Source organism: Pseudophryne corroboree, chromosome 8, assembly GCF_028390025.1.
Source record: "Pseudophryne corroboree isolate aPseCor3 chromosome 8, aPseCor3.hap2, whole genome shotgun sequence".
NCBI lineage: Eukaryota > Metazoa > Chordata > Amphibia > Anura > Myobatrachidae > Pseudophryne > Pseudophryne corroboree.
Genome location: NC_086451.1, coordinates 264,671,722 through 264,686,357, shown reverse-complemented (window position 1 = coordinate 264,686,357; position 14,636 = coordinate 264,671,722). Strand labels below are relative to the sequence as shown.

Sequence of the window (14,636 nt, the reverse complement as noted above, 5' to 3'; positions counted from 1 at the left end):
TAGCTGCAGTGGGGATTTCTCCACACTATACTTGTTCTTTGTCTTTTCTGTATCTTGGTCTTTCTGTTATCCAGAATCATTTTATTTGCATACAGCTGCTTTACACATACCGCCACCTGTGTCTCTATTACCACAGTCCCATTCCACTACAGTCTCTCTCTGGCCTGTTTATCAGTGTACATGTGGGGTCATTCCGAGTTGTTCGCCCATTGCCGATTTTCGCTATGCTGCGATTTGTTGCTAACTGCGCATGCGCATGGTACGCAGAGCGCATGCGCTAAGTTATTTTACACAAAACTTAGCAGATTTGCTGGTGTTCGAACTACAATTTTCAGTCGCACTGCTGATCGGTGAATGATTGACAGGAAAGGGGCGTTTCTGGCTGGTAACTGAGCGTTTTCCGGGAGTGTGCTAAAAAACGCTGGCGTGTCAGGGAAAAACGCGGGAGTGTCTGGAGAAACGGGGGAGTGGCTGGCCGAACGCAGGGCGTGTTTGTGACGTCAAACCAGGAACTAAACGGACTGAGCTGATCGCAATCTAGGAGTAGGTCTGGAGCTACTCAGAAACTGCAAAGAATTATTTAGTAGCAATTCTGCTAATTTTTCGTTCGCTATTCTGCTAAGCTAAGATACACTCCCAGAGGGCGGCGACCTAGCGTGTGCAATGCTGCTAAAAGCAGCTAGCGAGCAAACAACTCGGAATGAGGGCCATTGTCACAGTCCTATTAGTCTGTTCTCTGCACAAATCCTTGTCTCAGTCTTCTTTGATACTTTGTGTTGGTACTGCGGTTGCCAGGAGTAACATCCACTGACCTGGAGCATTCTCTGTTTGTATGTCTGTTCTGCTTTCCCTGTCTGTATTCTATTGTCATGCATTTCTGTTGTTGCCAGTAGCAACCACTGTGAGTTCAGAGCATTCCCTGCTATCTATGTACCATTTGATTTGTGTTTTTTGCCTGTCTCTTTAATTAGATCACCCAGCCTGTTAGTCTGTTATTGCCTTCTCTCCTGACTACTTCCCCGTTGCTATTACCATTAGTGCACCACTCCTTCTATGTCTCTCAATACCCAGATGTCTCATTAGTACCTATACCTTATTACCATACCTTGTTATTAATTAATTATTCTCTTGTCTTCTTCTTGACTTTTGGTATTCTTGGTCTTGTCCTTGTCTAGTGTGTGCCAGTCTGTCCAGCCTTAACTCACTCCATGTCAGGTGGGTTCTACTCCAGCATATAGAAAATGTAATGACAGAATAGGAAAGAAGTGGGTTAAACCTCATAGGCTGGGGGCAGGCCTGGGGAGACATTATGGGTTGGGGCTTTTTGTCCAATAGGAGAAGAGAGTGGTTAGTAGTGTTTTGAGTCTGGTGAGGGGACTGGGTCAACCTCTTTTGTTCTAATCTTCCCACCCTCCCTCCCTATTTGGTTGTAGGTGTTGTGGGTGTTTCTTCGTTGGCTATTTTTGTGTAGGGTTTTTCAGGTCAACGGAACTATGATTTTGGCGGGAAAGAATGACAAGTTACTTGTTTTTGGATTAGGAAATTGCTTGGAGTTCGATTGGTGGTTGATTTTAGGTGCACTCACCTTCGTTGACTGGTATTCATCTGCTGGACAGCCTTTACGGGGGCAGCCTCATCACCTTTACGGGTGGGTAGTCAAGAAGAAGGTTGAGTGGATACCTTTGGTGTTTTAGATGGTTTGCTTCAGTTTTTATAGAGTGGGATTTGTTCGGGGGTTAGGGTTGTTTTAGCCGTTCTTTCGTGCCAACATACTTTGAAGTTTAACATCTCATGCAGTCATTAGATTGCATTAGTTCATCTTAAATAAATAGCTGACAATTTTCTGCCAAATTTATGTCTCTGTGTCTTCATTTAATATTTAAGTATTAGGTTGTTTTTTTATAATTGAGGGACACAGGATAATCCTCAGCCGTTAGGAGGTTTATTCCTTGCACTTGCCCAGCCTTCAGTTGTTTCTTTGTCCACATTAAGACATGTGGGCATCTGAGTACTGGGTGGACCAAATCCACCTAGGAAAGGCGGCTGCTAAAGGTGAAGCTTTAGAACACAGGAGACTTGAGGATTGCTGGGCTTGCGTAACACTCCATCCAAATACATTCCCCAGATAATTTCAATGAACACTCTGACCAGAAATACTCCCCAGATTGTCACACTATGAAGGCATTCTCGCAGGAGATCCTTCTTCCACAGCCTCTGCGGGGGACATAATTCGCAGGTACAGTTGCCGTAAGATACATTTAGTACATGGGAATAATAACAAGGGCTTATGTGTGTAGAAATATGAAAAAATGGTGATTATTACACAACAATGACAACAGGTATAAGAGTTTAAAAATGTTCTGGGTTTTTTTTTTAACTAAAATAACATAGGTTCTAATTGCATACAATAAATGATCATTGGTTGCTAGTGGTTTAGGGGAACTTCATGGCAGACATGGAGGTAAGTTCCCCTATCATGTTGACCAGTTGGTCCATGAAACAATTCCTGGTCTGGGGATGCAGCTTGTCCGGCTCTGATAGCCGTGACAGCTACTGATGACATCAGACACAACTCGGTTCTACAGTGTATGTTCCTGGCCATTCCCCGATGGCCTGCACAGTTACTGCAACACATTTCCTACCTTCTGGATACTTTTTCAAGGATGTGGAATAGTGCTCATAAGGGGGAGAGCCAAGGTTCATGGAACCCAAAGTGTAGTCTTGCGGGCTTGCTTCGCTAGCCACGCTTCGGGTGAGTGAAAGTTACCAAAGGAAATAGATGGTGACGTGGCTACTGAAACTGCTAGCAACCTTGATTTTCCTCGGCAGATGGTATTTCACATGCTTAATGAAGAGGATCTAACAGCTACCATAATCATGTCCTCTTTGTTAATTGTCATTTTTGTCTTCAATTTTCCTTTTCTATTAATACAATATTTCTGTCAAAAACATATCCTATTGTCATTTTGTGTTTTTTATTGGAATTTTTATTTTATTTTAATGAAATGCAAGAAATCTGAAATGAAGAAAGGGATTAAAGAAACACATTACACTCAATGTGTACTATGTTGAGGCCGTGTGGTTTGAGGGTTTTCAGGAGGTACAGTATATACACATGGGGTTTCATAATTTTTAAGAACAGTAATTAGGTTTCCACCCCTCCAAACTGTAGTTTTTTTATGTATTCCTATACATTTCAGCATTCTTGGCAGTGGCGTTGCAATAGCCCCCGTAGACCCCACGGTGGCTTGGAGGCGATGGGTGGCTTGTGGGTGCTGGGAGTCTGCAGGGGGCTATTGTTATGCCACTTCCTGGACCTGGAGATACTTGTTTCCTGTCCCATCGCGCATGCCCCCCATTCAAAATGTTCCAAAATGGGCGCCGCCTCAGAGGAGACAGTTTTTAAGGATGCTAGAGGAGGCAGTGGCCATTTTTGAAAGGACATTTTCAATGGGGGGAAGGTGAGATGGGACCACTGATCTGCAACGGCAGTGGCTAGGGGAAATCCCCTGACAATGAGCAGAGCCCTTGACAAAGAGAAGGTAACTCAACAAAAGTCTACCATTTTATAAACTACAGTAGACAACCAACTGCATTATATGAAGGACCATTTTTTTTTATTCAACACAAGATGGGGGAGCTATGGACTTTAGGAGCCGATTTATCTCCAGCGATTTAATCTCCATCCAAGGCTTAGTAAATAGATCCCACAGTCACTTCTTGTCAATCACTGCGATAAAATCCTCACTACAAGCGGAATCTCAAAAGGCACCTTTCCACATGCACAGTGCGATCGCAGTCTGCTGATAATCGCTCAGTTGTATGAATATCGGCATTGTGTGCAAACATGGAGTAGGACCCATAAGTACTAATGGGGAAAATCATTTGAAAGATTAGACCCGTCTTAGTTAGTATTACTGCCTCAGAGCACCGATGTCATGGCTTTGTTTCCCACCATGGCCCTAACTGGGTGGAGCAGAGCCGGATTAATGGGGATGGGGGAGGGCAAGGGGGTCAGTACCTCGGGCCTCCCTGTCTTAAGGAGCCCCCCAGCCGGAGCTCTGCACCACTCTGTCGCCACTCTTCAGCTTCTGCCGCCGGCAGCAGCAAAAGCTGGAGGTTGCATGACTCAGTCCCCGACTGTGCTGCCTGAGAGGAAAGGGGAGGAAGCCGCATGCACAGCCGCACTCCTTCCCTGGCAGCATGGATCCCTCCTTCCCCGGCAGCCTGAAGTCTTTTCTCTCCATGCTGCACCGCGGCTCCCATTGCCAGTGGCAAGCCTCGTTAGGAGGGGGGGGGGGACGTGCAGCGCATAGAACTGGGGGGTGCTGGTGGTCGAAGGGTGGGGGGGGGCAAGGCCCCACGGGGGTAATGCCCCCCTCTCTTGGCTGCCCTGGTGTGGAGTTTGTGTATTCTTCCATGTGTTTGAGTGGGTTTCCTCTCGGTACTCCAGTTTTCTCCCACAATCCAAAAATATACTGGTAGGTTAATTGGCCCCTAACAAAAATTAACCCTACTTTGTAAGTATGTGTGTGTGTGTGTGTGTGTGTGTGTGTGCGTGTGCGTGTGTGTGTGTGTGTGTGTGTGTGTGTGTGTGTACATGAGCAGACTAGATGGGCCAAGTGGTTCTTATCTGCCGTCACATTCTATGTTTAACTTTCAAGACAGGACCTAAATATTTCCAATAAAATATTATAGCACAAAGTATTAAATAATGTAGGCTATATTTGCATTTCTTTATTTAAGAAGAAAAACTTTAGCCATTACAATAGCGACAATAAAGGCAACAAAAGGACTACTGCGGAGACCGAAAGCTCCATTGCTACATGTAATCACCACGTTGACTTCCAGGTTCCCATTGCTTGTAGAATTGGAGCCAATAGAGCAGTAACTTTTAGTGGCACATCCCCGAATAGCCACAGATTGCTTTATTTGAGCTGTTTATAAACATACATAAAGATCAGTGACAATTTATTTTAACTTGTTTAAAGTAAAAAGAAAAATTTAAGATTTTTAAAGAGGTAACTTTGCTTTTGAGGTCAGTAAAGTTTCCAATTAGCCCGATAACCTAAACATAGTCTTAACATGGAAGAGCAAAATAATTGACATTGTTGGCCATCACTTAAAGTTATAAATATGGGCCTGAATCAGATGCAATGCCGACAAAGCAGCGATCCTTTTCAGTGACGGAACTGCGAGGCAACACAAGTGTAGCAGCCGCCCACAAAGCCATTGCAACATGCTGAGCAACTGCATACTCCATCACATCCATGACGCAGAAACACGAAACATGGACTCCCCGAGTGTCTCCATGCCCACGCAGAATGTACGCACTGGCGCCATGTTATATGATTACAATATCTCAGTCATGTAACTGAGAATAACCAGGACAAGCCTGAATTTTTGCAGACACTCCCCGTTACCTCCCTTAAATGGCCTCTACCTGTCAATCACTCTGCAATTGATTCAGCTGCCAACCCTAACTAATAATCACTCAGTTGCAACACCATCGAAGTTGCGACCGCATCTGAATCAGGCCCAACGTACCTGCAGGCTCCTTTTACATAACAATTATGTGATAACGGGGTGGGACATGGATGAATTTGCAAATACGCTGCCTAGAGCACCATCTGTTGGGCATATTCTGAATGGTGTGTAGTCATTATATCAACACTCACAATGTTTTCATGGTCAGAATGCCGAAGGTGAAAATGTCGACACCCTCATTGTCAACACTGAGAATGTAGACTGTCAGAGTAATGATAGTACATATTAGTGTTAGGATTACAGTTTTAGTTTTCATACTGTAAGAGCCCTTTGATGACATGCACAATGACAACATTCAGACCATATATTGTCTGGAGGGAAAATGAAGACTCTACATTGGGGGCACTCTTATTACATACTAACTCCAGGGTAATCATGTCAATATCAATATAAAATGTAACTTTTATTGTACTTGTTAAAACATCAAAACAAATTTATTTAGCATAAAAATAGGACACAAACACACAAAAAACATTAATATTCTATAGTTGTGAGAGAAAAAAATAAGAATTTACTTACCGATAATTCTGTTTCTCGGAGTCCGTAGTGGATGCTGGGGTTCCTGAAAGGACCATGGGGAATAGCGGCTCCGCAGGAGACAGGGCACAAAAAGTAAAGCTTTAGGATCAGGTGGTGTGCACTGGCTCCTCCCCCTATGACCCTCCTCCAAGCCAGTTAGGTACTGTGCCCGGACGAGCGTACACAATAAGGGAGGAATTTTGAATCCCGGGTAAGACTCATACCAGCCACACCAATCACACCGTACAACTTGTGATCTAAACCCAGTTAACAGTATGATAACAGCGGAGCCTCTGAAAAGATGGCTCACAACAATAATAACCCGATTTTTGTAACTATGTACAAGTATTGCAGATAATCCGCACTTGGGATGGGCGCCCAGCATCCACTACGGACTCCGAGAAACAGAATTATCGGTAAGTAAATTCTTATTTTCTCTATCGTCCTAGTGGATGCTGGGGTTCCTGAAAGGACCATGGGGATTATACCAAAGCTCCCAAACGGGCGGGAGAGTGCGGATGACTCTGCAGCACCGAATGAGAGAACTCCAGGTCCTCTTTTGCCAGGATATCAAATTTGTAGAATTTTACAAACGTGTTCTCCCCTGACCACGTAGCTGCTCGGCAGAGTTGTAATGCCGAGACCTCTCGGGCAGCCGCCCAAGATGAGCCCACCTTCCTTGTGGAATGGGCCTTAACCGATTTAGACTGTGGCAGGCCTGCCTCAGAATGTGCAAGTTGAATTGTGTTACAAATCCAACGAGCAATCGCCTGCTTAGAAGCAGGCGCACCCAACTTGTTGGGTGCATACAGTATAAACAGCGAGTCAGATTTTCTGACTCCAGCTGTCCTGGAACATATTTTCAGGGCCCTGACAACTCCTAGCAACTTGGAGTCCTCCAAGTCCCTAGTAGGTGCAAGGCACCACAATAAGCTGGTTCAGGTGAAACACTGACACCACCTTAGGGAGAGAACTGGGGACGAGTCCGCAGCTCTGCCCTGTCCGAATGGACAAACAGATATGGGCTTTTTTGAGAAAAAACCACCAATTTGACACTCGCCTGGTCCAGGCCAGGGCCAAGAGCATGGTCACTTTTTATGTGAGATGCTTCAAATCCACATATTTGACTGGTTTTAAACCAATGTGATTTGAGGAATCCCAGAACTACGTTGAGATCCCACAGTGCCACTGGAGGCACAAAAAAGGGGTTTGTATATGCAATACTCCCTTGACAAACTTCTGGACTTCAGGAACTGAAGCCAATTCTTTCTGGAAGAAAATTTACAGGGCCGAATTTGAACCTTAATGGACCCCAATTTGAGGCCCATAGACACTCCTGTTTTCAGGAAATGCAGGAAACGACCGAGTTGAAATTTCTTTGTGGGCCTTCCTGGCCTCACACCACGCAACATATTTTCGCCACACGTGGTGATAATGTTGTGCGGTCACCTCCTTTCTGGCTTTGACCAGGGTAGGAATGACCTCTTCCGGAATGCCTTTTTTCCCTTAGGATCCGGCTTTCCATCGCCATGCCGACAAACGCAGCTGCGGTAAGTCTTGGAACAGACATGGTACTTGCTGAAGCAAGTCCCTTCTTAGCGGCAGAGGCCATAAGACCTCTGTAAGCATCTCTTGAAGTTCCGGGTACCAAGTCCTTCTTGGCCAATCCGGAGCCATGAGTATAGTTCTTACTCCTCTACGTCTTATAATTCTCAGCACCTTAGGTATGAGAAGCAGAGGAGGGAACACATACACCGACTGGTACACCCACGGTGTTACCAGAACGTCCACATCTATTGCCTGAGGGTCTCTTGACCTGGCGCAATACCTGTCCCGTTTTTTGTTCAGACGGGACGCCATCATGTCCACCTTTGGTATTTCCCAACGGTTTACAATCATGTGGAAAAAACTTCTCAATGAAGTTTCCACTCTCCCGGGTGGAGGTCGTGCTGAGGAAGTCTGCTTCCCAGTTTCCATTCCCGGGATGAAAAACTGCTGACAGTGTTATCACATGATTTTCCGCCCAGCGAAAAGTCCTTGCAGTTTCTGCCATTGCCCTCCTGCTTCTTGTGTCGCCCTGTCTGTTTACGTGGGCGACTGCCGTGATGTTTTTCCCACTGGATCAATACCGGCTGACCTTGAAGCAGAGGTCTTGCTAAGCTTAGAGCATTATAAATTTACCCTTAGCTCCAGTATATTTATGTGGAGAAAAGTCTCCATACTTGATCACACTCCCTGGAAATTTTTTCCTTGTGTGACTGCTCCCCAGCCTCTCAGGCTGGGCTCCGTGGTTACCAGCATCCAATCCTGAATGCCGAATCTGCTGCCCTCTAGAAGATGAGCACTCTATAACCACCACAGGAGAGACACCCTTGTCCTTGGATATTGGGTTATCCGCTGATGCATCTGAAGATGCGATCCGGACCATTTGTCCAGCAGATCCCACTGAAAAGTTCTTACGTGAAATCTGCCGAATGGAATTGCTTCGTAGGAAGCCACCATTTTTACCAGGACCCTTGTGCAATGATGCACTGTTTTTAGGAGGTTCCTGACTTGCTCGGATAACTCCCTGGCTTTCTCTTCCGGGAGAAACACCTTTTTCTGGACTGTGTCCAGAATCATCCCTAGGCACAGCAGACGTGTCGTCGGGATCAGCTGCGATTTTGGAATATTTAGAATCCACCCGTGCTGATTGTAGCAGTATCCGAGATAGTGCTACTCCGACCTCCAACTGTTCCCTGGACTATGCCCCTATCAGGAGATCGTCCAAGTAAGGGATAATTAAGACGCCTTTTCTTCGAAGAAGAATCATCAATTCGGCCATTACCTTGGTAAAGACCCCAGGGTGCCGTGGACAATCCAAACGGCAGCGTCTGAAACTGATAGTGACAGTTCTGCACCACGAACCTGAGGTACCCTTAGTGAGAAGGGCAAATTTGGGACATAGAGGTAAGCATCCCTGATGTCCCGGGACACTATATAGTCCCCTTATTCCTGGTTCGTTATCACTGCTCTGAGTGACTTCATCTTAATTTGAACCTTTGTAAGTGTTCAAAAAAAATTTTTTTTTTAGAATAAGTCTCACCTAGCCTTCTGGCTTCAGTACCACAATATAGTGTGGAATAATACCCCTTTTCTGTAGTAGGAGGGGTAATTTAATTATCACCTGCTGGGAATACAGCTTGTGAATTTTTTCCCATACTACCTCCTTGTCGGAGGGAGACTTGGTAAAGCAGACTTCAGGAGCCTGCGAAGGGGAAACGTCTCGACATTCCCATCTGTACCCCCGGGATACTACTTGTAGGATCCAGGGGTCCTGTACGGTCTCAGCGCCATGCTGAGAACTTGTCAGACGCGGTGGAACGCTTCTGTTCCTGGGAATGGGCTGCCTGCTGCAGTCTTCTTCCCTTTCCTCTATCCCTGGGCAGATATGATCTTATAGGGACGAGAGGACTGAGGCTGAAAAGACGGTGTCTTTTTCTGCAGAGATGTGACTTAGGGTAAAAAACGGTGGATTTTCCAGCAGTTGCCGTGACCACCAGGTCCGATGGACCGACCCCAAACAAGTCCTCTTCCTGTATACGGCCATACTGTGCCGTTTGGAATCTGCATCACCTGACCACTGTCGTGTCCATAACATCTTCTGGCAGTTATGGACATCGCGTTTATTCATGATGCCAGAGTGCAAATATCCCTCTGTGCATCTCGCATATATAGAAATGCTCTATAGTCAATAAAATACTGTCCCTGTCAAGGGTATCAATATTTTTAGTCAGGGAATCCGACCAAGCCACCCTAGCTCTGCACATCCAGGCTGAGGCGATCGCTGGCCGCAGTATAACACCAGTATGTGTGTATATACTTTTTATTATATTTTCCAGCCTTGTCAGCTGGTCCTTGAGGACGGCCCTATCTATAGACGGTACCGCCACTTGTTTTGATAAGCGTGTGAGCGCCTTATCCACCTTAAAGGGTGTTTCCCAACGCGCCCTAACTTCTGGCGGGAAAGGGTATACCGCCCATAATTTTCTATCGGGGGGAACCCACGCATCATCACACACTTTATTTAATTTATCTGATTCAGGAAAAACTATGGTAGTTTTTTCACATCCCACATAATACCCTCTTTTGTGGTACTTGTAGTATCAGAAATACGTAACACCTCCTTCATTGCCTTTAACGTGTGGCCCTAATAAGGAATACGTTTGTTTATTCACCGTCGACACTGGATTCAGTGTCCCTGTCTGTGTCTGTGTCGACCGACTAAAGTAAACGGGCGTTTTAAAACCCTTGACGGTGTTTTTGAGACGTCTGGACCGTACTAATTGTTTGTCGGCCGTCTCATGTCGTCAACCGACCTTGCAGCGTGTTGACATTATCACGTAATTTCCTAAATAAGCCATCCATTCCGGTGTCGACTCCCTAGAGAGTGACATCACCATTACAGGCAATTGCTCCGCCTCCTCACCAACATCGTCCTCCTACCTGTCGACACACACGTACCGACACACAGCACACACACAGGGAATGCTCTGATAGAGGACAGGACCCACTAGCCCTTTGGAGAGACAGAGGGAGAGTTTGCCAGCACACACCAAAACGCTATAATTATATAGGGACAACCTTATATAAGTGTTTTCCCTTATAGCATCTTAATATATATATAAGCATATCGCCAAATTAGTGCCCCCCCTCTCTGTTTTAACCCTGTTTCTGTAGTGCAGTGCAGGGGAGAGCCTGGGAGCCTTCCCTCCAGCCTTTCTGTGAGGGAAAATGGCGCTGTGTGCTGAGGAGATAGGCCCCGCCCCTTTTTCGGCGGCCTCGTCTCCCGCTCTTAACGGATTCTGGCAGGGGTTAAATATCTCCATATAGCCTCCGGAGGCTATATGTGAGGTATTTTTAGCCAAATTAGGTATTCATTTGCCTCCCAGGGCGCCCCCCTCCCAGCGCCCTGCACCCTCAGTGACTGCCGTGTGAAGTGTGCTGAGAGGAAAATGGCGCACAGCTGCAGTGCTGTGCGCTACCTTTAGAAGACTGAGGAGTCTTCTGCCGCCGATTCTGGACCTCTTCTTACTTCAGCATCTGCAAGGGGGCCGGCGGCAAGGCTCCGGTGACCATCCAGGCTGTACCTGTGATCGTCCCTCTGGAGCTGATGTCCAGTAGCCAAGAAGCCAATCCATCCTGCACGCAGGTGAGTTCACTTCTTCTCCCCTAAGTCCCTCGTTGCAGTGATCCTGTTGCCAGCAGGACTCACTGTAAAATAAAAAACCTAAGCTAAACTTTCCTAAGCAGCTCTTTAGGAGAGCCACCTAGATTGCACCCTTCTCGGCCGGGCACAAAAATCTAACTGGCTTGGAGGAGGGTCATAGGGGGAGGAGCCAGTGCACACCACCTGATCCTAAAGCTTTACTTTTTGTGCCCTGTCTCCTGCGGAGCCGCTATTCCCCATGGTCCTTTCAGGAACCCCAGCATCCACTAGGACGATAGAGAAATGTATTTCTCTAGCTAACGACCAATAAATTTTAGGTCAATAATAACAAGTCACAATGGACAGAAAAACATTCATATTATACTGGAATAAATCCTAGTGGTTCAACTGTTCATGGATATTACATACAGACAAAGCACACTCATGTGATAGATAACTGAAAGATAGATGCTTAGATGAGCTTATTAGTTCATACACTCTGTTCTTAGATGTCCCTGTTGTTCTGAGTAGCACATATATTATTTTGCTGAATGTTACACTCTCTTATTGGTGTAATTATACCTCAGTAATTCCTAAATTTGGTCACAATTCAAACATCATACGAAAAATGTCATGTATTAGGAGCACAAATCTGTGACTCACAATGACTAGGTCCAATTTAGCAACTGAGTGTCAATTGGATTGGTGTAGTAAACTCTGTATCTATTACCTGATAGTGTTATACAATAAACCCCCTTGCTAGTGGGGCATATTAAGCATGTCACAAAACATAGTATATGATTCAATATAGATGACAGTGGTACCGTACCATGGTGGTCATTCCGAGTTGTTCGCTCGTTGCCGATTTTCGCTATGCTGCGATTTGTTGCAAAATGCGCATGCGCAAGGCACGCAGGGCGCATGCACTTAGTTATTTAACTAAAAACTTAGTAGATTTGCTGTGGATTCTGCAGCGCTTTTCAGTCGCACTGCTGATCGGTGAGTGATTGATAGGAAAGGGGCGTTTCTGGGTGGTAACTGAGCGTTTTCCGGGAGTGTGCTAAAAAACGCAGGCGTGCCAGGGAAAAACGCGGGAGTGTCTGGAGAAATGGGGGAGTGGCTGGCCGAACGCAGGGCGTGTTTGTGACGTCAAACCAGGAACTAAACGGACTGAGCTGATCGCAATCTAGGAGTAGGTCTGGGTCTACTCAGAAACTGCAAAGAATTATTTAGTAGCAATTCTGCTAATCTTTCGTTTGCTATTCTGCTAAGCTAAAATACACTCCCAGAGGGCGGCGGCCTAGCGTGTGCAAAGCTGCTAAAAGCAGCTAGCGAGCGAACAACTCGGAATGAGGGCCCATATGCAGTGCCTGGTTGTACGTTTGTTTAAATCTCATGTGGCTGTACACCGATATATCACACAGAGTTAGTACATTCCAATTTAGCAATGTGCAGCAAAACAATTTTGAACACAGTTAATTTTTCAATATTAGGATTAAGCAATGTAGTGATCTACACAGCCCTTGCATTAAGGGCATGATGCTGCTGTGAGACTTTTGTGCTGCCATAGGAGTTTAAAAAAAAAAAATTATATGATGCTCCGCTGGTCCCTTAATGCAAGAGCTGTGTAGATCACTACATTGCTTAATGCTAATATTGAAAGATGAACTGTGTTCAAAATTGTTTTGCTGCACATTGCTAAATTGGAATGTACTAACTCTGTGTGATATATCGGTGTACACCCACATGAGATTTAAACAAACGTACAACCAGGCACTGCATATGGTACGGTACCACTGTCATCTATATTGAATCATATACTATGTTTTGTGACATGCTTAATATGCCCCACTAGCAAGGGGGTTTATTGTATAACAGTATCAGGTAATAGATACAGAGTTTACTACACCAATCCAATTGACACTCTGTTGCTAAATTGGACCTAGTCATTGCGAGTCACAGATTTGTGCTCCTAATACATGACATTTTTCATATGATGTTTGAATTGTGATCAAATTTAGGAATTACTGAGGTATAATTACACCAATAAAAGCGTGTAACATTCAGCAAAATAATATATGAGCTACTCAGAACAACAGGGACATCTAAGAACAGAGTTAGGGAGGCCAATCCCGGGATCGGGATCGGCGGGATCCCGGGATTTGGGCCCAAAAATGCCGGGATTTGAATCCCGGGATTGGAGCTTCCAATCCCGGGATTCAAGGGATTACAGTGCGCATGTGCGGGAGGGTGGGTGTAAGTAATGACACTTACTATTAGGCGGGCGGCCGCGGCAGCCATGGACAAGCTGAACGCGGCAGCACTTCAAATGTAGCGCCGGCCGCCAGCCAATCAGAGCTGGCGGCACGGCAGCCAATCAGGGAAGCTGCCGCAGCAGCGGCAGCCAATCAGGAGCCACTGCTGCGACCGCTTCCTTGATTTGCTGCCGGTCCGACAGCTCTGGTTGGCTGGCGGCCGGCGCTTCATTTGAAATGCTCCCGCGTTCAGTGAGTCCATGGCTGCCGCACGCCTAATAGTAAGTGTCATTACTTACACCCACCCTCCCTCTCGCGCCGCTACCAACCCTTCCGCGCCGCTACCTACATCCTCCCTCTTGCACCACTACCTACACCCACCCTCCCGCACTGCTACCTACCCCATCCCTACCTCCCGCACCGCTACCTACACCCTCCCTACCTCCCGCACCACTACCTACACCCTCCCTACCTCCCGCACCACTACCTAGAACCTCCCTCCAGTGCTGCTCCCTACAACCTTCACTGGTCCCTACTGCAATCCCGGGATCCCGGGAATCCCGGGGATTGACCGTTTTTCAATCCCGAATCCCGGGATTGAAAAAACGGCCCGGGATTGGCCTCCCTAAACAGAGTGTATGAACTAATAAGCTCATCTAAGCATCTATCTTTCAGTTATCTACCACATGAGTGTGCTTTGTCTGTATGTAATATCCATGAACAGTTGAACCACTAGGATTTATTCCAGTATAATATGAATGTTTTTCTGTCCATTGCGACTTGTTATTATTGACCTAAAATGTATTGGGTCAATTGAAGGCATTAGCTCGTTAGCTAGAGAAATATATTTTTTCTCTCACAACTATAGAATATTAATGTTTTTTGTGTGTTTGTCTGTGTCCTATTTTTATGCTAAATAAATTTGTTTTGATGTTTTAACAAGTACAATCAAAGTTACATTTTATATTGATATTGACATGATTACCCTGGACTTAGTATGTAATAAGAGTGCCCCCAATGTAGAGTCATCTTTTTCTCTCCAGACAATATATGTTTTCTGACTCTGGGGAGCACCACCAACCCCTATATGACCAAATGTGTAAATATGAAAATTAAGGTTTTGGTTG

At 45.7% G+C, this 14,636-nt stretch overlaps 1 protein-coding gene across 1 annotated transcript in view; it reads right to left on the bottom strand.

Moving 5' to 3' along the window:
• Positions 1–4,724: 4,724 nt before the first annotated feature.
• Positions 4,725–14,636, bottom strand: part of LOC134949828 (phospholipase A2 inhibitor and Ly6/PLAUR domain-containing protein-like) — a 39,423-nt gene continuing 29,511 nt past the window's right edge. The window contains exon 5 of the mRNA XM_063938544.1: positions 4,725–4,937. Within this exon, the coding sequence (XP_063794614.1) occupies positions 4,738–4,937 (200 nt within the window). The 3' untranslated portion in view covers positions 4,725–4,737. The remainder of the gene's footprint in view (positions 4,938–14,636) is intronic.